The 27,860-nt window shown below is 36.8% G+C and overlaps 2 protein-coding genes across 7 annotated transcripts; both read right to left on the reverse strand.

Annotated features, from left to right (window-relative positions):
• Positions 1-265: 265 nt before the first annotated feature.
• depdc5 (DEP domain containing 5, GATOR1 subcomplex subunit) lies at positions 266-21,383 on the reverse strand. 6 transcript variants are annotated; one of them, XM_043250012.1, is made up of 42 exons: positions 20,910-21,383; positions 20,724-20,811; positions 19,976-20,022; positions 19,792-19,877; positions 19,626-19,709; positions 19,491-19,540; positions 18,647-18,716; positions 18,490-18,568; positions 18,341-18,402; positions 18,173-18,242; positions 18,022-18,094; positions 17,839-17,942; positions 16,594-16,668; positions 16,371-16,505; positions 16,229-16,290; positions 16,063-16,136; positions 15,267-15,336; positions 15,122-15,158; positions 14,913-15,030; positions 13,274-13,500; positions 12,985-13,185; positions 11,184-11,319; positions 10,989-11,086; positions 9,874-9,924; positions 8,211-8,367; positions 7,342-7,499; positions 7,072-7,192; positions 6,820-6,987; positions 6,508-6,739; positions 6,273-6,406; positions 5,961-6,072; positions 5,381-5,443; positions 4,062-4,198; positions 3,897-3,977; positions 3,682-3,814; positions 3,505-3,610; positions 3,027-3,266; positions 1,752-1,921; positions 1,405-1,576; positions 1,028-1,088; positions 823-905; positions 266-695 (listed from the first exon to the last, which is right to left on the reverse strand). In XM_043250012.1, the coding sequence occupies exons 1-42, from the start codon at positions 20,977-20,979 to the stop codon at positions 400-402; spliced, it is 4,791 nt and encodes a 1,596-aa protein (XP_043105947.1). In that variant the 5' UTR covers positions 20,980-21,383; the 3' UTR covers positions 266-399. The 6 variants fall into 6 exon arrangements, with proteins under 6 accessions (XP_043105947.1, XP_043105946.1, XP_043105942.1 ...); XM_043250011.1 differs by having other exon boundaries at positions 8,211-8,394; XM_043250007.1 differs by having other exon boundaries at positions 18,490-18,716.
• A 316-nt stretch (positions 21,384-21,699) lies between these two features.
• rab36 (RAB36, member RAS oncogene family) lies at positions 21,700-26,427 on the reverse strand. Its single transcript, XM_043250083.1, has 11 exons — positions 26,309-26,427; positions 25,813-25,899; positions 25,256-25,347; positions 24,948-25,022; positions 23,514-23,615; positions 23,356-23,420; positions 22,767-22,818; positions 22,596-22,677; positions 22,418-22,508; positions 22,186-22,302; positions 21,700-22,094 (listed from the first exon to the last, which is right to left on the reverse strand). Exons 2-11 carry the CDS (start codon positions 25,864-25,866, stop codon positions 22,039-22,041), a joined length of 786 nt encoding a protein of 261 aa, XP_043106018.1. The 5' UTR covers positions 25,867-25,899; positions 26,309-26,427; the 3' UTR covers positions 21,700-22,038.
• Between the last annotated feature and the right edge of the window lie 1,433 nt (positions 26,428-27,860).

The following is a 27,860-nucleotide window of genomic DNA, read 5'->3' on the forward strand; positions in this document are numbered from 1 at the left end:
ATTTAATGCTTTTTATCCGCATATACATTTACATTAGCCTGGCACGTGTTTATATCGATGGGACCAATAAAAATGTAATGACTGTAATGTAATGAACTGTTTTTTTTAAGTTTTTACAATGAGATTTAGCAGTGATGAAATGATCAAAATTATCAGATTATATACAGTTTCCCAAAGAACTACTATTCACTGAAAAGCAGTCAGTGTAATGGCTTCAGGACATTGCAGGCACATGTGCAAACACTCTGAAAACATGAGTCATCCATTTGAGTGTTTGATGACGAGGGTCTTTGCTTTATTTCTGATTAGATGATAGTACCAGTACATTAGCTCTTAAAACAGAGGCAAACAGTTTCTGTTTTCTCTGATACAGTATTGCCTTTCCTCCACTGTCTTTTCTCAAGGGGCACTGGCGTTCATTTTCTCCACACAACTTTCCCAGAAGGTCACCAGTCGATTATCCTTGTTGGCACAAAAGTCTGTGAAATCTCGCAGCAGGCGGTCAGCCAGTTTCTCATCCCCCAGTACGCCAGTCCTCCAGGCTTTGGTCAGCATGGTGTTGTAGGCCCAGTTGTAGCCCACTCGCTCCTCAGAACCAAACAGGCTCTGACTGGTGGAGGTAGCAGAGTTACGGCGCCGCCGCTGTCCACTGGAATATTTCCTTTTTGAGTAAGGCAGCTGAAGAAAAACTGTACCTGAATAAAGAGACGAACATTTCAGAGTGATAGCACTAAAAATAGCGCAAGATGAAAAGATTGACAGAATAAGTAAAAAAGTAGTGCTACTTATAGTGTAGTTTATATAATTCATCAAAGCATGTACCTGTTACATGGATGTACTGAGGTTTGTTTTCTGATGGAAAGTTAAAAGCTGATGCTGAGAATTTGTCTTGAACAAAGCCAAATCTTCAAATAAAAAAATGGAAGTTTAAATAATGTTTCTTGAGGAAAAACACAGGACTGTTACATCTTGATAAATAGATTTAACTAGACGCATACAATGAGGAAAAATTTCACACTCTCTTTACCTGGAGAGTATGGCCTCCTGAAACAACTGCATTCTGTCCAAGTATGTCTCTGGCTCAAATCCTAAAATACAGCAGTGCCATAATGGAGGATATCAAACTGTTACTTAGTATGACAAAGCCAATTCCACAAAATATTCAGACAAATTCTATTAAAGTACTCATCCAAGATGGGGGATGAAGGAAAGAAATGTTAATTTTAAATATATTCAAAATTCATTAAATACCAAAACAGGCTATTTACCTAATATTTTGTATCTAGGGCACCACAGTGTTAGCTTAGCAATGTGTAAACACCAAACAGACACAATGTATTCACTAATATTAATGGACTTCTGCAATCATCACACAATTCAATCTGTTACTTGTTCTGTCCTCACCCTCAAACAAGTTATCACAGCCCTCCTTTAGCAGGCACTGGATATTTAGGGGAATAAACAATTGAGCACGAAGAGGGTCACCATATAGGTACGATGACAAGGCAAAGGGCACCTCCAACACTGGTACAAGCAGAAATCCACAAGATGCTGCCTTTCTGTGCCAACCTTGCACCTGAAAAAGAAGAGTCTAATGCTATAAGACTATGACTTAGATGTTATGTTGTCACCCTTATCTGAAACTAGTTAACTACATGCATCTGGTTGACTATGCTTCATAGTTCTCAATATGATAAACACCTTGTCACCTCATTCAGGATTTTTTAAAACTCTGCTCATCCTATGCTTACCATTTCAAAGAGCACGGCTGCAGTAACAGCCATCCAGTGCAGCTTGATTTCAAAGGCAGCACTGACGGAGAAGTTGCCATGGTAATAGCAACTGCACCATTCAGTCCGATCACTGCGATTGTTCACATCAACGTCCAAGGTGACTGTTTTCTGCTCTGGTACCGTGGCAGCTAAGAGGGGAGGGGCAAAAACAGCGAGAAAGACAGAGAGAGAGTAGAAATTGGCAAGAGGATGAAATGATGAGAGAGTTAATAAGACTTTTAATGGGTCAAAGAAAAGTAATCGCGATAAAAGAGTTTATGGCAATTTAATGCTCATGACATCTGTAACAAAAATTCAGAATGAACTAATAATTCTGAGCTATAGGATGATTTTCTATCATGCAGTGTATTAAAAGAAAAGACAAATGAAGCTTCTATGGCAGGAAAACACTGAAAGCTAAGTGCACTGGCTCAGTAAGCAAAGTCAGAAAGGCAATGGGTTTGTAAAAAAGCTTTGCTCAGGTTTGGGAACAATGCAGGAACATCACTCATCCAGCGGGAACATGACAGATGGAGGAGAGCAGGAAGAACCCATACCACAGCACTACCGTACCACAGCCACTACGTTACCACAGCATGCACTACTGCTGTACAAGACATCATTTAGGCCCACCCAACACAGCAGTTTGATTTGGTATATTGGGGCATCAGTCCATGCACTTATTGGAACAGCTTGCAAAGCAATTTGTGCCCTGATTGGATAGAATACATGTAACCATGCTATTTAGAGAGTGCATGTACTTTGACACCAATTGGTGGCTAATTGGGATGGTTACAATTGCAGAATTACAACGGTCTACATCAATCAGTCAAAAAGGGAATCAAGATGATTTGGGCATTGCAGGAATGAACAGGATGAACTAAAGGTGCACTACTTTCTACAGCATGCAGTGCCAGAATAGAGAAGAGTCACACAAAGTCAGATTAGATTAGCATGCATACAATTTCTTGATGGAAGTGGTTAAATCAAAAGTGTTTCCTGAGAAGAATGTGTTGTTGCAGTCTGTATTTATTAGTTGAGTTGCGGACGTTTCCAATTGTGCATTGATGTTGGGTTGACTAGTAGATGGCATAGATGATATCTGAATGATTTTGTAATATGAGAAGAAATGATTTGACTTTGCGTGACTCATTCACCCAACTAGCCTTCCAAAACTCTCAAGGGAGAATATATGGCATACTGCCTTAAGTTGTGGAGCATGGCTGCTCTGGGATCAGAGCCGGCTGTGTGTACCTAGCAGTGCGGCAGCTTGGCTGCGTCCTCCGAAGCTGCGGCTGAAGGAGCTATGCCTACTTGCATACGAGGCTGGCCGACTGGGCAACCAGGGCAGGAGGAAGGCAGGTAAGTCACAGGGCCGACGTTCCTCCATAACAAACGCCACCTCAAACCACTTCCTCTGGAATAGGGCGAAGTCCTCCAAAGCAGCGGCAGACCATACATTGGCTCCCGCTGGTGGCAGCTGAGTTGTAGGAGCTGCAGAGAATAGAGGTCTGTTTTCATGAAAGGATGAAGTACCAAGATACAGTTGTGCTAACAATGAGATTGCAGACAGTGATGCTGACTCTGGATATCACTGAAGTCTAGTTGCTTTGCCAATCAATGACTGTGAATTTCCATTGATACAGTTAGGGATGGCTAGCAACATTCTAGCAACCTGCAGAAACTTGTCAATCCCCAGCCAAGTAATCTTGACAATCAAATGAATTCTTACCCTTCTCATTGTCTTTGTCAACAATCCGGTAGAGGTAGAACCCATAGACAAACGTCCGCATTGCATCACCAGAGGCATGTGTAATTAGACCTTCATCCAGCATTTTCTACAGGAGATAAGTCAAGTTTTTAAATACAAACACAGATTACTATGACTTTTGCAATGTTCTCAATTTACCTGCATGATTTCTACTGCAATGCCGTGTGTGGCAACATTCTCCACAGTGCTGACCAGCCAATGTACAACCTCAGCACTGACAAAGCAGTTGGGAGGCAGGCCCCTCTGCTCTGGCAAAAGCTGCACTCCAGTGCTGCAAGCACAAGTCAATTTATATCACACATGGGTGACATAATAGAACACTAATAAATTATTAAGGATTCAAAGACTCTCACGTGGGATGCTTAATGGCTTCCAGGATATCCATTAGTGTGGAAGATGAGGAAAGACTCAATCCACTGGACCCTGACTGCCCACTGCATGCAACAATAAAGTTGAGTGTACTGAATCAAATGTAGAGGAAGCTATGTTTTGACAGTCAGAATAAGGCATTCTCATACCCAGTCTCTGAACCAGTCCCTGGGGTTGCGTCTCCTGTGGCTTGGGATGTAGCGGATGTTCTCTCTCCTGGTTGGCTGCCTCCTTTGTCCGACAACCCACCTTCAGTGTGATTTGCTGAAATCTGTTCAGCTGGCAGCTGAGGAATGTGTCAAGATATATTCATCCAAATAAATGTAAAACCAGCATTGCGCAGGACTGACAAAGGGTGCAAACTACTGAGATATCTTCATGCTATCTGAATCTAGTGACTAGCAGGAATACATCTTAGAAAATATCCGGTACCTGTTGTGGGATTTATGTTTTAAAGGATTTATGTTTTACAGGTTTTACTCAATAGAAGCACTGTGCCCAGGCCTCATAAAGGCTCTGTGTTTTTCCATTTTGATATTATGTGTGTATGTGCTGTACAAAATGTCTTATCTACAGAAACAAGATATGGAGACTGCTGAGCTCATCTACTGGTCGAGAAGAAACAACTGCACCTGGTTCTGTGAAGGACACCCTGAATGGGAGGAAGACCCAAGCACAAGAATATAAATATTGTGTGAAATGTAGTGTGAGCATACAGGACTGCCCTGCATGCCTTGATGCTGTTGTTCTGTATCCTGAGCTCAGTCTCAATTATTCTGACTTTATTAAACTTAAGATTTTAAATTTAAGAGTAAGTCTCATCATTGACAGACCTGAACCTGGGAGGGAAACAACAAAGATTTTTTCCCAACACTGTCTACACAAATTTTCTACCATATTCTTTGATGTAACCTCAACCACTTTGATATTAACTGATTTAGCACTTTATTGCATGCATGTCCCTTATTGTGGCCTCATAAGGGTGGTATCATGATGTAAAAAAAAAAAAACCTAAATGTGAAGACACGCTTTACTTGTTGGTCAAATGGCCTCTTCCCATCTGCTCCTGGCCAGAATTAGCTGCAATGTGGAACAGTTACTGTATGCCGCTAGACAAAAATCTGGCTACATGAGATTAGCAGTACTCTATATGAGCACAGGATGTGAAGTGAGATTAAATGAAAAGTGCGCATGCATTCTTCCACTGGACAACAGGAGTGATGCAGTCTTAACACTACAGTAGAACTTTTAGTGGTTAAAATGTTAAATGAAGTATATGGATTTTACATTTTATGTTATAGAGTCACACAAACAGTGATGACTTCATTATCACTCTGACTAACAACAACCTTCACATTTTAATGAAAGTGAGAGGTTAGACAAGTACACAGGCATGCACAAATGGTTTATACACATGCGCGCATTGAGACAGATGCTTTCACAAAGCAGAGAGAGGGCAGTGACTGACCTGAGAATGACAGATGTAGGAGGAACGTGGACTACGAATAAAGTCCAAAATGAAGGCAGCGTCCTGTCAGCATTTTAGGAGGAAAACACCAGAAAGAGAGACAATAACCCCCAGAGATCAGAGCAAGAACAAGTCAGTAATGGAAGAGGAAGAAGCAAAGGTCAAAAGAGGCAAGAAAGGAGCAGGAAAACATAAACCCACTGCAAATAATATCCATGGTTTAATACTGAGACAACAGGAAGACATTAAGAATTAAATGAAAATCTAAGCTATTAACTAATGCAAAATGTGGAATTGTATTACTGGCAACTAATCACAAACTAACCCCCTAAAATTAAATTTTTGTGGCATTTTATAATAGTTGCATTTAATACTGACTTTTAATTTTGTTTCAAACACCCTGATCTGTCTTTAGACCATGCAGACAAAGGTGAAAATTACACAAAATAGCCAGCAAGCAAAACACATTGTACAAATATAATAGCTCTCTTTTCAACATAAAAAAGCACAAAGAGGCACACAGGAAGCCAGGAACTACACAACAGCACAGTCCGCACGGCGGTTTGCCTTGGGCTCTCACCTTACGGGGGCTATCGACATAGGTGGTTGTTAGGGCAACGCTGGCAGCTTCGCTGAAAGGTCCACATGATTTCCCACCATGCTGAGTAGCAAGCTGCTGCTCTTCTAAACTCCTGCAGATCAAAGACATCTCACCAGCATTAGAAAAAAGCCTGGAATCTCTGGCATTTTATCAAACCTTTACCATATGCGGCACTAGTCTCAAAAAAAAAAAATATTGTTTCCGGTCCGCATAAACACTTGTTTTCTATTTATGTAACACTGAGGTATTTTATTTTTGTTTGGTTTACCGATATCTGCCTGCACAACTCACTTCTGTGTCTGATCCAGCTCCAGGAGTGCAGAGAGGGCAGAGGTGCCTTTTTTGCCCACAGGGGGTGCTATAGGTTCCGGGTTGTAGGATGAGAGGGCCCCTGTCACCTGCAGGCCTTTAATAGGAGCTCCTTTCTGTAAAAAACAGATCAATTGTTATTGTATCACCCTGATGAGTGGTTCTTTATACTTTTACTTTTTAATTTTTATACTTATACTTTTAGCAGTACACTTACGCGGATAATACGATCAGATCGGTGACGGCGACGAATCCTGTTCAAACCTTCTAAAAAGCGGATAAATCCATCCAAAAGAGACCAGTCGCCAGTGCCAGAGAGACCATCCCGGCCTGCCCCCATTCCCTCCCCATACACATCCCAGTGACCCTCACCATCCGCCACTCGCCTGGCTCCGCCCGCTGGCAGCAGCAAGAAGCGCGTGCGCCAGAACTTCAGAGAGTCGATAAGACTATGGAAGAGAGAGGAATGAAATTTTATGGGCATCTGCCTTTTTTGCGTTTGAGCAGTGCTGTTAGAAAGACCACTTGCCTGAAGTCTTCTGAGCCTGCAGAACAGATGTACTGATCAAGGTAGTTCCATTTGTACTCCTCCAGCCTCTCATGGCTGAACTCCACCCAAAATGGCAGGAAGTGGGCGTCTACATGTGGAGGGCACAGATTGTAGCTGTACTGAATCTGTGTGGATTCATAGGGATACCTAAAGATACACAAAATACACTTGTGGCATTTATAGAAGAACAAATGAAATAAATTGAATAAAAATTAATAAAAACAAACTAACTTTGGGAGGTAACGGGTGACGGTAATGATCTTATCTTTAAGGCAGACTTTATGAAAGGTTCTTCCCATACTTAGCCAGTAAACACTCTCCTCCTCCTCTGGTTTCCGTCGAGACACCAGCCCTGAAAAGCAAACCTTTAAAATCTCTTACCTGTATTACAATGGAAAATTATTTATAACAAGAAGACTGGTCTATTTATTAAAATCCAACTATTATGCAGAGATTTGGGGATGAGTGTGTGTGTTTTTGGTGGTGCAGTAGGAGATTTACCTCGGGAATAAAGGGGGCTGCTGCTGAGGGGTGGGGCTATAACCGCCTGTGCCTTTCTGTTAGGCTGTACAATGATCTGGTAGCCTTGCATTAGTCGTTGACAGATAAACTCTTCAAACACCTGATGGGCCGTCATCACTGGAGTCTCATCGTCACGTCTATAAAAGATGGGAGGGCATTCATTTCAGACCAAGCTCTTCAATGTACATAAAATATGAAGTGGGGTACAAATGACTGAGAATACTTGAGAGAAATTAGCATTGTTATAAGCAGATAGCCCATTTTGCTTCAGTTCTTCAACTGGTGGAGATTTTTTTGTACAATCATGAGTAACAGTTTAATGGTAACACACTTGATTATTTAAATGGCTGAAATAATGGAGGCTAATAGCAATTTAACAAAAGCATTAACAACCTCATAGCTCACAGTAGGTCTTTAAAGGTTCAAAAGCTACAGTTAAAATCAGTTCTCCTATGGAGAAAATTCATGTTATTTTTACTCTTAGAAACCAAATGTTGAACTAGCCAATATATGTCAGCTTCTGAATTTAAATAAGATTTGACTTAAGATTTTAGGATTGGATCATTATTGCGGTGATAAATATGTTTCTGGCATGCTTGGCAATGACGCTTTAACTGATGAAGTGTCTAGCTTTACATATACACATGTACATATTCCACACTGACACAGCCAAGATTTCTCAGTCTTAAACTAGGGAAGACAGGCCACCACAGAGTCTTGAACTTAACCCCATTGATAGTCTTTGTGATGTGTTGAAGTAGACTTTACACTGCATGTCCAAAGTACACTGTAATATTACGAAAGCCATTTTTTTTACCTATACCACCCAACCCCTACTGTCATTGTACCTCTCCAAGTCAGTGTGTGGCAGCAGGTCGTAGCAGCCCTCTGTGTAGTCATTCTGCAGGGTTTGACGGTCGGGAAAATAATCAGTGGTGAGCGGGAGGCAGGCAGGAGTGGTGAGGGACTTCCAGTCCACCCCAACCGTGCAGCAAAAACTAGGCACTGTCGGAGGGGCAGATAGCAGCAGGACTTCAGGGGCACCCCCATCACACACACACAGCGTCCCACAGTGCATGACACACATACCACATGGACGCAACAGATCACATTCATACACATTCACACGTAAAGCCCGATTGAACATTGGCAGACAGATAGACAGATAGAGAGAAAGAGGCAGAAGAAAAGAGGGTGAACCATTTCAGGCAGACAGACACATACCAACACGCAGAACAAGGAGAAAGAGAGAAAGAGAAAGTGGGAAAAGAAAAAGGAGTGTGTTACCATCATTGTCGTAATTGAACTGAAATTACAGTGAACATTACATGCAAAATTAACATGCACTATAGGCACTGTGAGCATTGTGACATCACTGATGAGTAATAAGTGGGAACGGCCATCTGTACAAACACATGATTGGCAGAAAAGACGACCAGTTCTTCAGGCAAGGCATGCGTGAGAGTGTGGCAGTGTGATTTTACATACTCGTGATTGGTGATTTTATTGAGGGTTACAAAGCTTGTGAGCAGGAGGGAACTGAAGTTTGATACTTGATTAGAGAGATAGGGGAATTTTGTAAATAGAGGAATCCCCGGGGGAAGATGGAACAGAGAGAAAGCCAGAAATCCAATTATAATCTGAGGCAGAATTCACTAAGAATAAATTGTGCAAAATGCTAGCGATGTTTAGTTGTCGTGTTTGCACCTGATTCAGTTCACTGTCATTAAACTTAACACATATTTTTCTGTCGGCTATATATGTTAGAGGAGACTTATTTTGTAAAAATCACTAGCTAATTGACATGCTAGGTTAGCCTACACCCTTTATACTATAAATGAACAATTATTTGTTAATATTAATAGCCAATTAACAGGTTAGCTTAACCTACACATTGTACACCATATTGGAATAAATGTTCAATCCTTTTTTAGTGAATATCACTAGCCAAATAATGTGTTAGCTTAGCCTACACCAAATAAACCCTAATCGAACAAATGTGGAAATTCTTGTTACTATGACTAGCCAGTTAGCATGCTAACTTGGCCTACACATTTTACACACTAATGGAACAAATCTTTCATTCTTATTTTTGAACATCAACTGTTTAGTGAATTGCCTCAGAGATTGTGGACCACCTTTTTCACTCCTCAAGCGCTCACCCATAAACAACACAGCCACTCAACTATGATCTATCGCACTGGCTCGAAATACCCAAACAACCGTATGCAAAGATAAAGAACAGTAATTCCCTTAAAGGCACACCTAATTTGAGGTTACTAACCCAAAAGTTCCAAAATCAAAGGTACAAGCAAAGACTTTAATACCTTAAATCATTCAACAATATATCCCAGATTTCCTGGCCAAATCCCTTCCCCACTGAAATGTGAATGTAGTAATTGTAGCTAACATGTACATTTCTAAGAATATATATATATATGTGACAAATTTTCTTTTATGTGGAACTGAATGGATACTGGAGAAGTTCTTCATTGATGGGGAAGAACTCACTCGGATCTGGACTGGAGTAATCCTCAAAAGAACCACGGTTTACTGGTGTTCCTATAAAAGCAGTAACAACAATAAGAAGTCAACACTGGGTTTCAGAGAGAACAGCCATTTGATGATCAAATATTGTAATAATTAGTAGTCAAGTAGTAAAGTATAATAATTTCTCTCATACAATTCTGGTCAAACAAAGATGAAAATTCTGTTATTATTTACTCATCCTCCAAACTTGTTCAAAACTTGTATGAACTTCATTATTTTGATGAGCACAGAAAAATATATTTTGAAGATTGCTGGTCACCAAACAAGCCAAAAGCTTAATAATATCTTCTGTGCTCAGCAGAAGGAAGAAATTTATACAGAGTTGGAATAACCCAAAGCTGAATAGATAGCATTTTTGGTTGAACCAGTGCTTTATAATAATAATAATTGATAATAAATAATAATAATAAATATTGAAAAATTAAATTAATGCATTTTTTGAAACTGTACCTTTAATCACATGAAGAAAAAGTCAATAATTACACTGATTTAAATCTTTTTAAGTCTTAAACGCACTAGCACATGAGAGTCAATCTCTGCATGCATTTTGAATCGCTGAAAAAAAGTTAAAGGAGTAATTTTTTTGGGACTCAAGACTACACAAGTTGTGTTTTATGTCTTTAATTTCCTACAAAGGACCAAGTTAATTAATTCTGGAAGGATAGTACACCCGTCTGGCTGAAAGTTTTTTGATTCACAATGAAGACCCAGGCCATTTGGTCACAAGAGTCATTTGTTTGGGACTTTGACTACACTAGTCACATTGTATGTTTCTGATTCGCTACAAAGAACCAACTCATAAAAATCTTCTGTTTGGGAATCTGACTATACCAGCTGTATTATGCATTTTTGAATCACTATAAAAGAACCGTCTCATGAGAGTCATCTGTTTGCGAATCAGACTACACCAGTTGCATTTTATGTTTTTTATACATTTGGGAATCATATTACTATCACTATCTTCAAGCTGCACATTTTTGATTACCTGCAAAGAATCAGAACTTAAGAATCCTAGACTTTATAAATACCTTTTTAGGGCCAGTGTACAGTAGGTTACATAAGTGAAAATAAATCACCAGTGCTGTTGCTACTAGCTGGGCTTCCAGAGACATTATCAGGAACTCCCGTGATATACAGTCCATTCTCTCCTGCATGACGGGATGTGGTCCGCTTGCTAAAACACACACATTTACACAATTATTTGTCTCTAGCTTTATCACATGGTACATTTTCCCTTTCCAAATAACCTCTTACTCGTGTACGTGACTGACCTTCCTGTGGCTTCGTGATAGGCCAGTTCCAGCAGTTCAGCGGAGGTACGAGCTGGGTCTCTCTGCTCACTACCCTGCAGCTCTGCCATGTTCTGTCGCGTCTGATGGTGGATCTGGATTGCCTCTCCAGAAGGACCTTGAACATCCACACAATATCATATAAAAGATGTAGAGAACAGACGCTAGTTTAGCAGTCATTATGCAGTGCTGGGCAGATTTGTTTACTTACAAAATGTAGTCTGTTACTGAATGCAAATTACATTACAAAATTGCTGTTAGTAACATAATCCTTAACATTACACATTCCAGGTAATATAATCGACTACATTTAGATAAATGTTTTGCCTACCTTGTTCATCCCATTAATTTAAAGGATATTCTTGTACCATACTGATATTGATTAACATTATTTAATATCAGCGTTCCCCAAAATGGGGTTCGTGAAGCAACTGCAGAGAGTTCATGATTTTAAAGTGATAGTTCACCCAAAAATGTAAATTCTGTCATTAATTATTAACCCTCATGTCATTCAAAATCTGTAAGACCTTTGTTAATCTTCAGAACACAAATTAAAATATTGCTGATGGAATCTGAGCATTTTCTGGCCCTCCATAGGCAACAAGAATATTGAATGACATGAAAATTACAAATTAATAACATAATTTACATTTTTGAGTGAACTCTGGAATAAAAAGATAACATTTAATTGAATCCTAAAATGTCAAATAGTTAAATATTTTTAAAATGACAACAATCAAACTAAAACACTTGTTTAATTGCATACAATGTGCCACGGTTCACAAAATTTAAGGTTCTGTTTGAAATGACTTGTCACATTTCACATTTCTACTTTAACATGTGCTGATAACGGTAAATAGTTTTTTGTTTTCTTTTATTCCGTTAGCCTAATACTTCTCTGGCCTATTTATATGAAGAATCATATTTCATATAAAACAGGTTGTTTTTCAAAGTTGGTGCTTGAAATATGCTAAATGAAGCTTTTTATTTATTTTTTAAGTATTATTTAAGTACATATTTTTTGATGACTGCAGTGTTTAGTATTTTAATTACAGGGCTATAATTAATTGTATTTAATAGATCTGTTTAAAAAAACAAACAAACATTACTTTAATTACATTAATTGAGGATTAAATATCCTATGCCTAATCTTTTGTTATCCTCACAGTGTACCATGTGGCTAATATTGCGGGCAAATTTTAATTTAATTCAAAGAGTAACTTAAATAATAAAAAATAATAAATAGGAATGTAACAGAACTACATTAATTAGAAATGTTTTGACAACCTATCACTAGTTATCATTGATACAAGATCATGTCTTTCGATGTGCTCCAGCAAAGGGAGGTTATCATCCACTACACCACTGGGCAGACAGCATGTTGCCTTTTATGGCATTTGGGCTGCCTTGTTGAGTGCTGTGGCACTGAGAACATTTTAGCTCACACACTTTTACTCACTTTGATGGTTTTACATATTTTAAGTTCTTTTATTCTCCAATAGTCCAACGAATTCAGTTTTTTAATGCCAAGTAACAAAACAGAATACATGTATAATTACACCCCTAGTATTCATGTAATGAAAGAAAATTAACTATAGTCTGATTGCAAATATTTTACAATGTAATATGATCTAATTACAAATACTTATTTTTTTGGAATCTGATTACATAACCAGATTTGATGTAATTTGTTTCTATTCAGCACTGTCATTATGCAAAGTATTTGACCACCGAATGCAGACTAGCCGATCAGAAGCAAGTATTTCACATGTGTATCACTTACCCACAGGAAATGTGTGCATCCAGCGACGGCGGTTAGAGGTGAGTTTCATTGGCATGCGTGAAGGGGCGAATGGGTTGATGAGGGCCCTCTGAGGTGTGTAACCACCAGGCCGTATGTGAAGGGTGGACTCAGCACTTCCCACTGTGAAGCGGCCTGGAGCACTGGAGTCCCTCTGGGATTCTACCATCTTTTCTAGCAATTCTGCAACAAGACAGACACGAAGTAGCAAACATCAACCAAAACATTCAGTCTACATCAACACACAGGTGCACCCTGATCAATTCTATACCTCTTGTGCAGCTGGTGTACCCCAGGGAGCTGCTGACCTCATATTGGCCCTGAGCCGGGCGTGGGATGAGCAGGATGTTGGAGATGTGGCTCAGACTGTCATCTGATGCCAGACTCCTCTGTTCTTCTGGTCCTGTAGGCCTGATTGGGGGAGAGCTGCCCACTACACCTCCAACATCTGTTGAGCCCCAACTTTTCCTGCTGGCTGACTCTCTCTCCCGACTCGACCTAACATACAAAATTAGAGGCTAAATGTATAAACTGCCACATCAGTGATACACCAAAGTTACTGTTATAATTGTTTACAAAAAAATTAAATAGAAATTAAAGTTTGCTTTTAGCCCGAAAACCAAAGATGTACGTAATAACTATATATAGAGATTTTATATTATGTCATCTTTGTAATTAAATTAAATTAGAGGTGTAACAAAAAGCTTAGTTTAAATTTCTAAAAAAAAATCTTTCGTTTAGTTTTAAATGAACGACTTTCATCAGGAAAATGTATTTGTTACATTTTTACAAGCTGTTTTATTGATGTTTTTCTACAGTTGAAACACTTAATTTGGAATTACATTAAATATTTTTCAGTAAGTTAATGTTTCTTTCAACATACCTTCTGATGCTCATTAATGTATCGTTTGAAGTGAGGCACCGCTGTGTCACGCTACACTGCTAAAACTATTTATTGTTTGATTTTCGTAATAAAATTGACAGGATTTTGAAAGATTTTTTAAATCTTTATTTTAAATCAAATAGAAAAAAGCACAAAGCTTATTGTAAATATCACATGATGTGAAGGTTTGTTCACATGTAAACAGAAAACAGCACAAATTAAATGATTTATCAAAATAAATAACTATTAGAATAAAAAAATAGAAATTGTAAACCCAGCCATTGTGTGGATTTCATACACAATGAAACATGGACACTGACATACGGTCATAATGCATCTTATCAAGACACACTAATAAAATGTCACCATTAGACTTTCTGCGATAGATGGTGTTGGTGGTGATACCGGTGTTTAGTAGCAACTTGCCCAAGTCACTTGCCCACCGTGACACCGTCCAACATTGCAATTTTGGTGTTGCTTGAATTGAATTTAAGCAATAGATGTTGAATATTGTAAAAGTGAAAGTAAAATGCTCACGGTTCTTTTTTAAACCAAGCAATTTAAAAGCAAAGCAAAGTGAGGGAAAGAGGGAGAACTCAAACAAACTAAAAGCAAATAACTGCTTGTTGCCAAATTGCCACAAATTTAAATGTGAACGTAAAGCATGCATGGCGTTTACATTTAAACTAGAAGGAAAGCGGAAAAAAAGGAAAAAAAAGGGAAAAAAAGGAAAACTCCCCCACCATGGTGATAACAGTATTAATGGTGTTGTCACACGTCGATTACCTGCTGAGGAAATTTTCTCACCGTCACAATCCCTAGTCACCATTTCCTTAAATGATTTCAGCCCACCAAAATATATTAATTAAAGCTGAATATTTTTTTGGTGCATCACTAATCCTAACATAAAGTCTCTTCCCATCTAGAATCTCAAAGCAAGCAGATTAGCAGTACTGCAGTCACAATTCAAGAACTGTTTCACCCAAAAATGAAAAATGGTGACAGGATTTTTATTCTTTTAAGGTACCTGAAGTTGGTGGACCTCTGAGCTCTGGAAGGTCCAGGAAGCCTGAAGACCTGAGCATCATACGCATCATAGTCCACCTGGATCGGTAGGCTGTTCTCATCTTTTGGTGCACCAAGAGCTGAGAAATACAAATCCAGCTCAAGACAGATCACAGTAAATCCTTAGACAATTTTTAACTAAAATACAAAACCTATTAGTGACCTACTTACAGTGTTCTTTGCTGCTTTTAGCTTTCTCAGCATGAGCCTTAAAATGAAAAGACATCAAAGAGACAGCAGCTTCATTAGCAGCTTTAAATAATAAAAATGTTACAAAGTAACAATATGATGTCAATTAAAGTGTAATTGTTCTAACCTTTTTTCCTGCCAGCTTGATTCGTGGTGTAAAACAGCTGCAGGAGTTCTGGCTTTTTGATGTGTAAAAGCTGTAGAAACCATATTTATTAAAGTGAGCTCACCTGCATTAACTTATTAAAGTTTTTAATCCTATGGCTGGCTAATTGGGCCAAAAATATTATTACAATATTCTTCCATGCTATTAATGGAGAAGGAAATGCATTCCACATGTTTGTTAGACAAAAACCAAATGCACACAACTTGATATAAAATCATTACATAGATATAACAGTTAGTTTACAACAGAACATTGCATTTGTCAAATAACGTGAACAACAGAACATGTACCCAATCTGATATCTGTTAAAATAAATTAACAGCAATAATAATAATGTTGTAATTAAAAACTTTTAAAGATGCATCAAACTGAAATTTCCCCATATATTTAGCCATTTTTTAAAATGCTTTTACACTGCCGTATTGTTAGCTGCATTATTATTCCTCACAAAAATAATTCATTTCTTTATAATAAAACACCAAGCTTAGTTATGTCTAACTAAAATGATTTAATTTATTAGCAATACTGTCATGTTTATAGCCCTATATAATGAACAAAACAATTAGATGCACAACATGGGTAATTTTTAGTGATCAATCATTTGCTAAAAGTACAAACCCAAGCCTATATGATTGAGATTTTAAAGTTTGCTCTTGTAGCTTGCTACTGACTGCTAGGTGGTTTCAAAGGTGCACTGGGTAGTTAGTATACCCTAGCAAACTCTTAGCAGGCAATAGCAACAACTCTCAAATCTCACCTGTGGTTGATCCAGTGAGGAAGGTTGTAGTCATCACCAATTCTAGAGTCTCCATGCACTGTGCGGTTATGTAACTAATAAGATGATATAAAAATGTTTAGAAGTATTAAAAAATTCATATCTGATCTTATGCTCAAATGCCAAACCTAATGTGGTCTTCACCAACCTTGAAGAGTGGAACAGCATGGAGGGGCTGCTCTCCCATGCATACCAGATCAACACCGATGCCTGTAAGGAAGATTTCATACAATTAATTTCCATCGCTCTGTGTTACAAAGAGTCAGCGAATGTAAAGCACCTTCACTGACCATTGTCAATCATGCGCTGTTTGGTGAGAATCATGAGCAAGCGGTCCACTTCAAACACACCCACTCCTGGAGTAATGACCACTGACATCTGGCCCGTACGGTCAAAGTTACGGTTGATGTAATGTTTATCAAAAACTGAAAGACACAAAACAGGACAATGATACCAAACATACGACTCAACTCTAGTACTGTGGGACTGTAGACCTAATGCACAATTACAAACCATTGAAAGACAAGTTGATGGCTTCCAGATAATTTCCCTGAGCAGCAGTGGAATTGTGCCCGCACAGGAATCCATCTGCAATAACAAAAGTCATTAACAAAAATTCTATGTAATATATATTTAATATTGAATATTAAAATATTAATATCAGGAAGGCTTTTCAATCTACAATCTTATTTGCCAGAATCTTGGACTGTGGACATTGTGAGAAATGTGGGATATTCACACTGCATTTTCTTACAGAAGTATATAGTCCACCTATCATGTCATGCATTTATAGTGAACATTTTTATACTAACGTTCCTTTTTAATACAAATAGGATACCTTAAAAATAATATATTTATATTTTTTCATGATACTGAGTTGCTGTATGTGTGGTTGTATATTTTACATTGTATATTTTATATATGTCCTTCTTGGTATAACACCAAGAAGGACAAACCACTGTGGACGCAAGACTGTCTGAAAGGGATGTCCGGGATTGTGTCAAAAACATAAAACCACACCTCCCGACTCATGAGTAATTATGTGCACCTCAACTCTCCTGTGTTGCTGCAATTGGTCATAAATGACCAGGCTGCTATAGCCCAACCTTTGGTCACTTGTGTGCCAAACGTAGTTTAAATTTTCCCAGCAGTGAGAATCTTGGACTGTGGACAATGTGAAACATCATTGTTCTCTGATAAGTCCACCTTCACTGTCATTCCCACATTAGGAGATTCTGATAGGACCATAAAGTGCATCACCCAATGTTGCATGCCCAGAGTGAAGCATTGGTTTAAGCTGCAATATCCTGAAGGCCCAATACTTGTGTTAGATGGGCGCATCACTGCCAAGGACTACCGAACCATTCTGTGTAATCCAATGATTCAAACATGCATCCTGAATACATAAGGATGATAATGCACCAATACACACAGCAAGACTGTTGACAGAGGGGTTTTATGATTATAAAAGTTGAACAGCTCCCATGGCCTGCACAGTCACTTTGAGGTGTTTTGGAGCAGCGAGTCAGTAAATGTTTTCCTCCACCAGCATCACGTTGTGACCTGGCCACTATTCTGCAAGAAAAATGGCTTAAAATACTTCTGGCCACTGTGCAGGGCTTGTATCTGTCATTCTTGAGATGAATTGATGCTGTATTGGCCGCAAAACTAATGAATTATTGTGGTCTAAAACCAGGCATTTCAGTTTCGTTGTCCAACCCCTGTATATGTATGTACGTATTTAACAGGACTACATACCTGCTCCTTTAAGACGCACCAGCACAGGATACTGTATGAAGAGTTTTTTAATGGTGATGAGCAAAGATGTCCACTCATCACGCCTTTCATTCTGGGCCACCACTCTGCAAGAGAATAAAAATAAGGACTGCTGCTTAAATCACTACAAAGCTGCCATTTTTAATGCTTAGAGAACTTCTGGACCTGTAGAAATCCTCATAATAACGTCCCTCATGATCTTGTCGAACTGAAGCTCTTTGGAGCTCTGGAAACTCTTCTACATGAAGAAATATAAATAGTCTATTATTATTTAAATCATATAACCCAAGTGCTGTTTTAAATGTGAAACACTCACCCAGGGATTTAGCAGAGTAGAAGGTACGAGAGAACAACACCACTGTAACCTCATGGCTGCAGTTCTTCTCCTAAAACAATTTATATACTTTAACAATCCCTCTGTGTCATAATCATCCATATTGTGCCGATAACATTACTACTGGTCAATGATACAGCTGGAACTCACTTTCCATTTAGCAAACAGATCTGAGAGGAAACCATTGACAGCTTTCTCAAAGTAAAGATCACCTGTGAATGAAAACAGCAGCTTAAAATTCCTAAAGTAACAGATTTTCTCTTTAAAATATAAATAATGCTTAAAAATGGTTTCTTTACCATAGATATCAAAGTCCCACATCTCACAGCTCATCTGAATGAATATATAAACCATTGCTGAGGTGGACCGAAACACCACCTGGGTGGAGAAAACATGTGGAAAAAACATGGGTGATGGATAGTAACGCAACTTGAATTTCCAAATAGACATTCTCACCCTTGTATCTTCACTAATGTAGCCACAAGTGACCTTCTCTCCTTTTACCCACAATTCACTGGCCTGGGCCCTGAAACCATGATTATGAAATGAGTAGGAAACCATGAATTATTATTTAGTTAGACATTGTTCAAAAGTTTGGGTTCTGTAACTTCCTTACAAACTAAATTGAAGAATGAACTCAAATGATGTAATTTTTAACAAAATCAGGCCTAAAAGAAATTTGTTTTGAGATTGCTTTGGCAGTTCAAAATGGCTCACCAAAGCAAACTTTTTGGGGAGTTCATTTATGGGGAGCCCATAAACACCTTTGAGCTACCATTCGTCACGTGGTTACGCAATCAGTGGGTGTGTTCTGAAACCCCACCTTCTTTGACGCTGGACTTTTTTTCTTCCCAGTTTGTTTATTATTCAGTCAAGGTCAGACAAGGGAGCAACATCTCTAAGTCACTATATAAATAGCTGAGCTGCCACAGATATGACCTGTACAATCTCTGGCAGAGACGCTTTAAAAGTTCAGCAAAAGCAATTAATTCCTACAAAGAAATTACAATGAAGCTTGTGTCAAAGACCTGGAAACTCAGGATACAAGTTTTCCAAAGCCATGAAAAGAATAAAAGGAAAGGCAGCAAGCTAATACATATTACAGCATACTGCTGCTGTCTTTGTTCTTGTTCTCTCAAAGTGAATTTAAGGTATACAATAAATCTTGGTTTTTAGTCAAACATATAGGCTACATGGGGGTGTCAGTAAGTTCCGCTTGTTTGAAGTACTGTATATCGGGGCACTTAAATTTGACCAATCACAGTCAATCCAGACAGCCTGTAATGACGGATGTTGTTACCTGATTCCTGCAAACTCTACTTTCTGTGTCACATATGCACATGTGCTCACCTGAAAGAACATCAAAGAGACATAAAGATCATTACAAGGCATCAAAAATAAACATCCCATGCAGATTTGAATGTAATCTACTCACTAAGCTCTTCTTCAGTCTCCACATGTCTCCTCGTCCGATATACTGATCTTTGAAGGTGAGCTCCACCAGATCCAAGGTCACATCCTGCATATTTTAAAAGGAGCATTTCGGTAATACTGTATGAGTGGCTGTGCTATGTAATTAAGTCTATTTCTGTATCAAATACCTTTGGGTCCACAATATTGATGATGACGTCCTGGTAAGCACGAAGCTTGAACGCCTGAGCCACTGTCTGATCTACACTGATAGTTTCTATTTGCAGAATAAAAGAAAATTCTATTACAAAATGAATACTAGAATAAAGCCAATGAATTGTTACTAGTACAGAAAATGATGCGCTTAAAACACACCTTTCTGCAAGTCTTCTTTTAAACTCTTGACCTGAAGCAGCAGAGGACTAAGACAAAGACACAGAAATTATAAACAAAAATATCATTACAGTATGTGTACTTACAGTGTACATTCCCCATTAACTATTGGTTAGGACAAGGTAACTAAAAAGGTTAAGTTAGCTTTGATGTAGTTTCAGGGTTAGAACGTAGTTATTACAACTGTTATTATAATTATTTTAAAAATAATACATATATAGTATGTTTACATGGAACAGGAGTGTAAAATAAGGTGCATTCAAAATACAGTACTGTATAATACAGAAGACAACAGTGTAATTTTATTAATAAATGTAATTAGTTTTCATTTAAAGATTTTCAGTTTTCTTTATAATTTTAGTTTTAATAATATTTTAAGTTTTTGTTAATTTTATTTATTATGTAATATGTAGTTAAATAATAAGTAGTATAGTTTGTATTCATTTTAATTTTAGTTTAAAAAAGTAAATCAACATTTTTATAATTATTTTTAATAAAATGTATTTTATTATATAAATGTATAATTTTGTTTATTTTTATTTGTTTTTCAATTATAAAATACAAAAACTGTTAATAAATGTATTTTATTTCAAGTAATTTATTATTTTAAGATATGCATACATTAAAACATTTAACCAAATTATTACTATATAGTTTTTCCTCATGATTTCAGGAAGAGAAGCATAGCTTTTAGACATATGACCTAAAATGGGCAAAAAGCTCCTCTTACCTATACTCATCATTTGGATGTGCAATCTCAACAATATCCCCCAGTTTAACCTGAGGAAAGACTTTAGGATTCATCATCAACTCATCATCTGCGGAGAAAGAGTGAGTGTTATGGCATTCGTGTACAAACACAAAGATATTAAATCTGTCATAAACAAACCATTTAAGTATTAAGAATTATTCTCACCACTCCCTCCAAAGCCTTTCTTGTGCACCACAAGTTTGTAGGATTTGTTTGCCTTCATGGTAACAGTCATTGTAGCCGTGTCAGTCAGTCATAAACATTTACTAACAAATAAATATCCAGTGCTAAGGCAGTCCGCGGAATTATTAACATCTTAATATCCACATTCTTCAAATCGACAATCATATGCAAGGACAAACTTTTAAATAATGCCCAAAGTGCTTAAAAATGAAGAAGCGCAATCAAACTCCTGACAGTCTGTCATCCTCTCGTTTGTTTACAAGTCGCGTGACTCATTGCGTCCGATCCCAGAGAGAACGCTCTGCAAAACTTCTTCTAATTGTAGGACACAGGTTTATTATATAGATAATGCATATTTATTTATACGCCGACAATGTATATCTTAACTAACATCTATCAAAAACAATGGAACGTTTGCACTGTTTTCTGAACTAAATGGACAGTGTCTTCTTCGGGTTTAAAATATAAATGCACAGCGCCACCTGGCGGTTTGGAGATGGGTCAAATATTTTCCTCCTTATTACAATATATAATGTAATATAATACTTCAAAAGGTATAATAATGTATTTTGCTTGCTTTGCAGAAAAGGCTCAAATCAATAGCTTACAAAGTCTAGCCATCTGTTACACTTATGATTATTTTTGAAAACTATCAAACAATTATTATTATTTTTTTTTAAATAATGTGTTCCTTTCTATCACTGCTGTTCATTTTTCAAGCTTGGGTAATGTAAAGACAAACAATAATAACAATTTCATAAGATGTGCGCAGTTATAATGTATGTTTATTTTATCTGTCAAAAGAAGATTAAAAATACAAAAGGAAAAATACAATGCAATTATTACATGGCAGTTTATGTTGAAGTACAAAATACTGTTAAAAGTAATGTTAATACTACAGTATATATATCAAATGTCTGAATTCATATCAGATGTCAGTCCCTTATTTTTATGTGTGTTCTGATAAGGTGAGCCCTCTCAGAGATTATATTAGTGTTGCCCCAACTCAGAGGTTGATTATGTCAACCAAAAACACTTGTTTTCTACGAGGTTAAATATTTATTCTGTCCTCTAATTACAAATTTGTTAGTTCTTCTTAAACCACTGAGGGTCAACAACAGGACTTCTTCTTTGGTTTTTCTTGTGCATCTTCCAGTGCTTTATCATCTGAAATAACAAACAATAATTTACGTGATAGAACACAAAATGTATGTTAATGAACATTGTTGTTTTATGATTTTAGATTGTTATGTCTTACCAAGAATACTTCCATCTCCAATTTGAGTAGTGCTGATTTCTGTCTCCAGATCCTTCAGAATGGCATCTTCAAAGGCCAGAGCTGCTACGCGAAAGAAAAACTCCTGGACGTTTTCTCCTTAAAACCCATAGTAGTAAGATTTACATGTAGTATCCATCTTGTAGTTTTTTTAATGTACACATCAACAAATATATGAAGTACATTTATATGTATGTACATAAACAGAATGTACCTGTTTTTGAAGACACTGACCAGAACTCAGCGTTCATTTCCAATGCAATCTTTATGGCATCATTCTCTGTTCTCTGGCACTCTTCTGCAGACTTCACATGAGGACAGCAGAAGTCTTTAATAGCTTTTACGAGTTCTATGTGTACATACGCATGCTTGTCTTTGGGGACTATTCTTACCAGGAGGTCTCTTTTTGTGCCAACCATGAAAACAAAACAGGAGTCTGGTTCATTTTCCTGCAGTGCCTCTTTTAACCACTGTCTGAGAAAGAAAAAATCATTAAAATCATTAAGATTACAATTACTCAACACTTTTTCAATCTTCAAAACACTATTACTGGTTTTACTTACTGTGTGTGTTCCAAGCTCTTGATATCAGCCATGTCGAAGACAGTAATAATAACTTTTAGAGTAGAAACAGAAAGGGTTATATTGGTGTTCAAAAAGACTCGTCAGCCAAGATGTAGATGAGTTTGTTTCACTTTCGTAACAGATTTGGAGAAATGTAGCATTATAGAACTTTCTCACCAAAAGATCTACAGTGAATGGGTGCCATCAGAATGAGAAAAAATCCACAAGTAATCCACACCACTCCAGTCCATCAATTATCATATAGCGTAAAGCTGCATGTTTGTCAGAAAACTAATAAATCAAATGTTTTAACTTTAAACTGTTACCAAAATATGATTCATAATAACCCAGTGAACATCCCCTATTGTTAGTTTGGAATTGTTTTGCTTATCTGTGCATATTTATCTCCTGATTTACAGCGAGAAATTAATATTTTTCTGATGATGTGATGTGAAGTGATGATCGATCATTTCTCTAAATCAGTTCTAAAGAGGAAACTTATCTACATCTTAAATATATTTATTTTTTTGCAAATGTTAGTTTTTGTATGTACTGTTCTTTAAAAAATGTAAAATGTACTGCATTTTACCTTGAGCTCCTCTGTAATATGCTGATGCGATACATTTGAACTTTTCCTGACCAGCAGTGTCCCATCTGCAAATAGTGTAATGTGCAGAAATAAATATAAAAGACATGAACATTTCAAATAAACAGACATGTAATTTAAATCAGAAAAAAGTTACTCACATTTGAAGAGAAAAGGGCAGCCCAGATATCTCAAATCTCTCAATCTCAAAGTCAACACCTATAGTAGCCTTGTAGTCTCTCTCAAACACATCTTTACAGAACCTATTATATGCAAACACATAATGGAACGTAATGTCCATGAAAAACGTTGTCCATGAAAAAGTCCATGGATAAAAAGTTTATATATTTTAAAGGGATAGGTCATACAAAGATGAATATTCTGTCACCAATTACTCATTCTAATGTTGTTCCAAACCCATAAGACATTCGCTCATCTTGAACATGGTACTTCCAATGGAGGGTCAGAAAGCTCTTTGATTTCATTAAAAATAACTTCATAGTCATCTAAGTCATCTACTCACTCCTTGTGGATTAATCACGTTTTCACTTCATCAGACTGGAAAGAATTAGATATTTACTCAGGAGTTCTTTTCAAGAAAAAAATAAATAAAATTTGGGGTTCTCTCCTTGGATGGAAACGTGCAGTCCCTGTATATTGGAAGTTAATATGTAATAAAACATCCAGTTTGTTGTTTAAGCAATTGATTTGGTTAGGACAAGTGTGTGTTTGGGGTTAACATTCTATTATTTGTATTTTTTTTTCTTTCTTTTATAAGTTGTATTTTTGAGGTCAATAATAATCTCTCTCTCTCTCTCTCTCTCTCTCTCTCTCTCTCTATATATATATATACGGGTATGAAATTGATTTACTTCAAATATTATGATATAAATGTACAAACAGCTTTCATATTACTTAAGTGCGTCTATTACAAGTTTCATAATTTATCGTCAAAAATGTACGCAGGTTACGTTACATTAACAGCAGGCAGGAAAGACCGCTCCTGCATCACGTGACTGCGGGTTCCGTCTCGCGGTTGATATGGTGATGAAGGTAGATTATGATGCGAAGAGTCTGTACGCATTCGACATAAATTAGACTGCGCTGCAGCAATATCCGTGAGTACAGCAAAACATTCATTTTATACATTCTCACCATGTCTTAAAGAGCTAAAACGACGATGTGTTTTAGAAGTGTTTCTGGTGTTGCGCCGTTACAGCGTTTTGTTGTGTTTCCAGTCAGCTACAAAAAATGCAGTGTGTTTATTTAGTGTTTGCAGAGGAACTGACTTTTTAACCCTAAACATTTTCTATATTTTTTGTATCCATTAAAGAAGTATGCCAAAAAATATCTACAGGATTTCTAGCATGTCTAAAAAAAAAAAAAGATATGGCTTTGCTGCATATATTGCTAGTATATACATGTTAAACATGTTAAAATGTTCAATATTTTGTAATTTGTGGAAAATCCTATAAATTAATTGGAAAAAAATGTATTTCTCTTCCAAAGATCAAAGGTCTTACAGGTTTGGAAAGACATAAGGTTGAGTAATTAATGAGAGATTATCCATTTAAATAAACCTGTATACACTTTACCTGTTTATTAAACATGTCTTTCCCACATTGAGATCTCCAACTACTACTGCTTTTGACATCTTAAGCCTGTCAAACCTAGAAGATAACTTAAATATAATTATGTAATAAATGGACTAGTATTCTCTCTTTCTCTATACACAGTATAAATGGAACAATCATGATACTTCCAAACATTTGATGGTAATTTATCAATATCTATAACAATTTATCTATAACAGTATCAATACATATAACAATTGATATCATACCATTCATATCATTCTTTAGAAGCATGTTGAAAAATGTAAATAACTAAAATATATACCAACCCTTGCTGACGTGCTGACCGGTCTTGGCAGACCATCTTGGCTTTTGTGTTCCAATCACCTTTCATCTGTAGGCAGGCTTGTGGATTAAAACACTACAGAACAATAGAAAATAAGAACTAATAAATGCTGATAAACTCATTATAATGTTAAATTTTAACAATTTTTCATTTTTAATAAAGAAAAAAAAGATGAAAAGATGTTCTTATATTTTAAAAGCATTCACAATAAATACTAGAAAGTACATAGGATACATATGGCCTTAATATGACCCCACTACTGAGAAAACTAGTACAGGACTTTTTATTTGAGCAGAATTAGATGCAGTCCTGTGATCCTGACGGATCCATTTGCACTGAGGCTCCTCTGTGGATGTCACACATTCTCAATATAATAATCTGTTGTGCTGGCTACAGTTTACATGTCTTTTGCTTGATTTCCTGTACAGTGCAACTTGCAATATGAACTACACTGGATGATTTCCCTTTTTAAACACATAATGATTTATTCCATTAAAGTACCTGTAAATAATTGACATAATGTGAGTTTAGACTGCGTACCTCTGGAAATGTGGAAATGATCCTGTCTCTGCTGACAGGAGGGCTGAAATGCATTGTCTTGTGAGCAGGTTGTCCAGGGAAACACACCTGTGAAGACACATACTGTCAGTACAACCAGATAACCTGCTGTACATGTTTACTTTGTACATCATGAACCTGAACTACTTTGTATAGCATACGCTATACAGTAAGTGTATATACTAGCAATATATGCAGCAAAGCCATATCTTTTTTTTTTTTAGACATGCTAGAAATCCTGTAGATATCTTTTGGCATGCTTCTTTAATGGATACAAAAAAACATAGAAAATGTTTAGGGTTAAAAAGTCAGTTCCTCTGCAAACACTAAGTAAACACACCGCATTTTTTGTAGCTGACTGGCAACACAACAAAACGCTGTAACGGCGCAAGACCAGAAACACTTCTAAAACACATCGTCGTTTTAGCTCTTTAAGACATGGTGAGAATGTATAAAATTAATGTTTTGGTGTACTCACGGATATTGCTGCAGCGCAGTCTAATTTATGACGAATGCGTACAGACTCTTCGCATCATAACCTACCTTCATCGCCATAGCAACCGCGAGCCGGAACCCGCAGTCACGTGATGCAGGAGCGGTCTTTCCTGCCTGCTGTTAATGTAACGTAACCTGCGTACATTTTTGACGATAAATGATGAAACTTGTAATAGACGCACTTAAGTAATATCAAAGCTGTTTGTACATTTACTTTATACAATATAATATTTGAAGTAAATCAATTTCATACCCGTTTTCAGTACTAGGCTAGTACTTTATATGGGAGATATTATTGTATAGAATGGTGCAATATACACTGGAAACATTGGAAATCAACTGAGATACCTTAAAAATACATTTGAGCGTGGGACTGTGGTGTGTTCCAAATGTGTCAAAAGTATAGTAACATAACACATTTTAGGTTGTGTATTCTGCCTACTATTTGTTTACTGTTAGATTACTTTTGACATAGCTTATTTATCACTGATTTCAGTAGAAATGTTGTACCCGGTTGGTATAAAAACAAACAGAAAGAATATATTGTAATCTGTGTTATCAACAGCATGTTTCTCAAACTGGGGTTTGCAAAATAACTATATGAGGCTTGTGAGTTGATAAAAAGCTAATTAAGCTGTTTTTATTATTATTATTATTATTATTATTATTATTATTATTATTATTATTATTATTATTATTATTATTATTATTATTATTATTTTGTACTGTCCTTATATTGCTATCAAGAGTTTTACATCACAAAACATAATTTAGAAGTGATAGGCTATTTTCTGTCTGGTTTTGACCTCCCTCATTATAATGCTTTGTCTGAATAGGTGTGGCAGATTATAGACTCAAACTTACCGCTATGTTTAGCTAATAGTTGCGTATGTTTGACAATCTATGTCTTTCATAGATGGATGCTGCAGTGATTTAGGTTAAAAACACATGGACACTAAACAGGCAGTGATGTAGAAGCAGGCATTGATCTTTTTCTCTTTTTCTTTTTCTCTTCTACTGAACACTGGAAAATTGTCAAAATTTAAATATATGTTACACATTTTAAAATATATACTATTAATTAACTTTTATTAAGTGATATTAATATGGAATATATTAATAATAAAATGAAGGAAATAAATGTTGAAATTCTACAAAGAACATAATAAACACTACATGCGTTCCAATAAAATATTAGAATCTTCACATTGTCCTCCTGTAATATGGATATAGGCACATCTTCTGACACAGTTGTTAAAGTAGCTAATAAAAAGCTACACACTTGCATCAGTTAGTGCTAAAACTACTGTTGTCCAAAATACAATAAACCAGAAATATGTTAGCCACTACAATTATGATTCAGTCCTAAAAAACCTAATAGTACTTGCTTATTTAAATCCAGATAAGAACTTTTTCAGGGATTCTATGCAGTGTTTGACCTTAAGCTTTGACCTGGTAGTGGAGCATTACCCTGAATGTCCGCAGGGTGGCAGCATATCGCCTCCAACGACTTGGGGTAAACCAGAGTGCTGTGT

The sequence above is a fragment of the Puntigrus tetrazona genome, chromosome 10 (assembly GCF_018831695.1).
Source record: "Puntigrus tetrazona isolate hp1 chromosome 10, ASM1883169v1, whole genome shotgun sequence".
Lineage (NCBI taxonomy): Eukaryota > Metazoa > Chordata > Actinopteri > Cypriniformes > Cyprinidae > Puntigrus > Puntigrus tetrazona.

What these genes read in the sequence shown, in the direction of transcription:
- depdc5 (XM_043250006.1), bottom strand. Translation starts at nt 20,979, where the DNA reads ATGACTGTTACCATGAAGGCAAACAAATCCTACAAACTTGTGGTGCAC. An exon ending in CCACACACTGACTTGGAGAG is followed by an intron (nt 7,500 to 8,210) that starts GTACAATGACAG and finishes CATCTTTTATAG; the next exon opens with ACGTGACGATGAGACTCCAG. An exon ending in CAGGAGGCCATACTCTCCAG is followed by an intron (nt 906 to 1,027) that starts GTAAAGAGAGTG and finishes TTTTATTTGAAG; the next exon opens with ATTTGGCTTTGTTCAAGACA.
- rab36 (XM_043250083.1), bottom strand. Translation starts at nt 25,866, where the DNA reads ATGCATTTCAGCCCTCCTGTCAGCAGAGACAGGATCATTTCCACATTT. An exon ending in CGGTCAGCACGTCAGCAAGG is followed by an intron (nt 25,023 to 25,255) that starts GTTGGTATATAT and finishes GTTATCTTCTAG; the next exon opens with GTTTGACAGGCTTAAGATGT. An exon ending in AAGACATGTTTAATAAACAG is followed by an intron (nt 23,616 to 24,947) that starts GTAAAGTGTATA and finishes TGCATATAATAG; the next exon opens with GTTCTGTAAAGATGTGTTTG.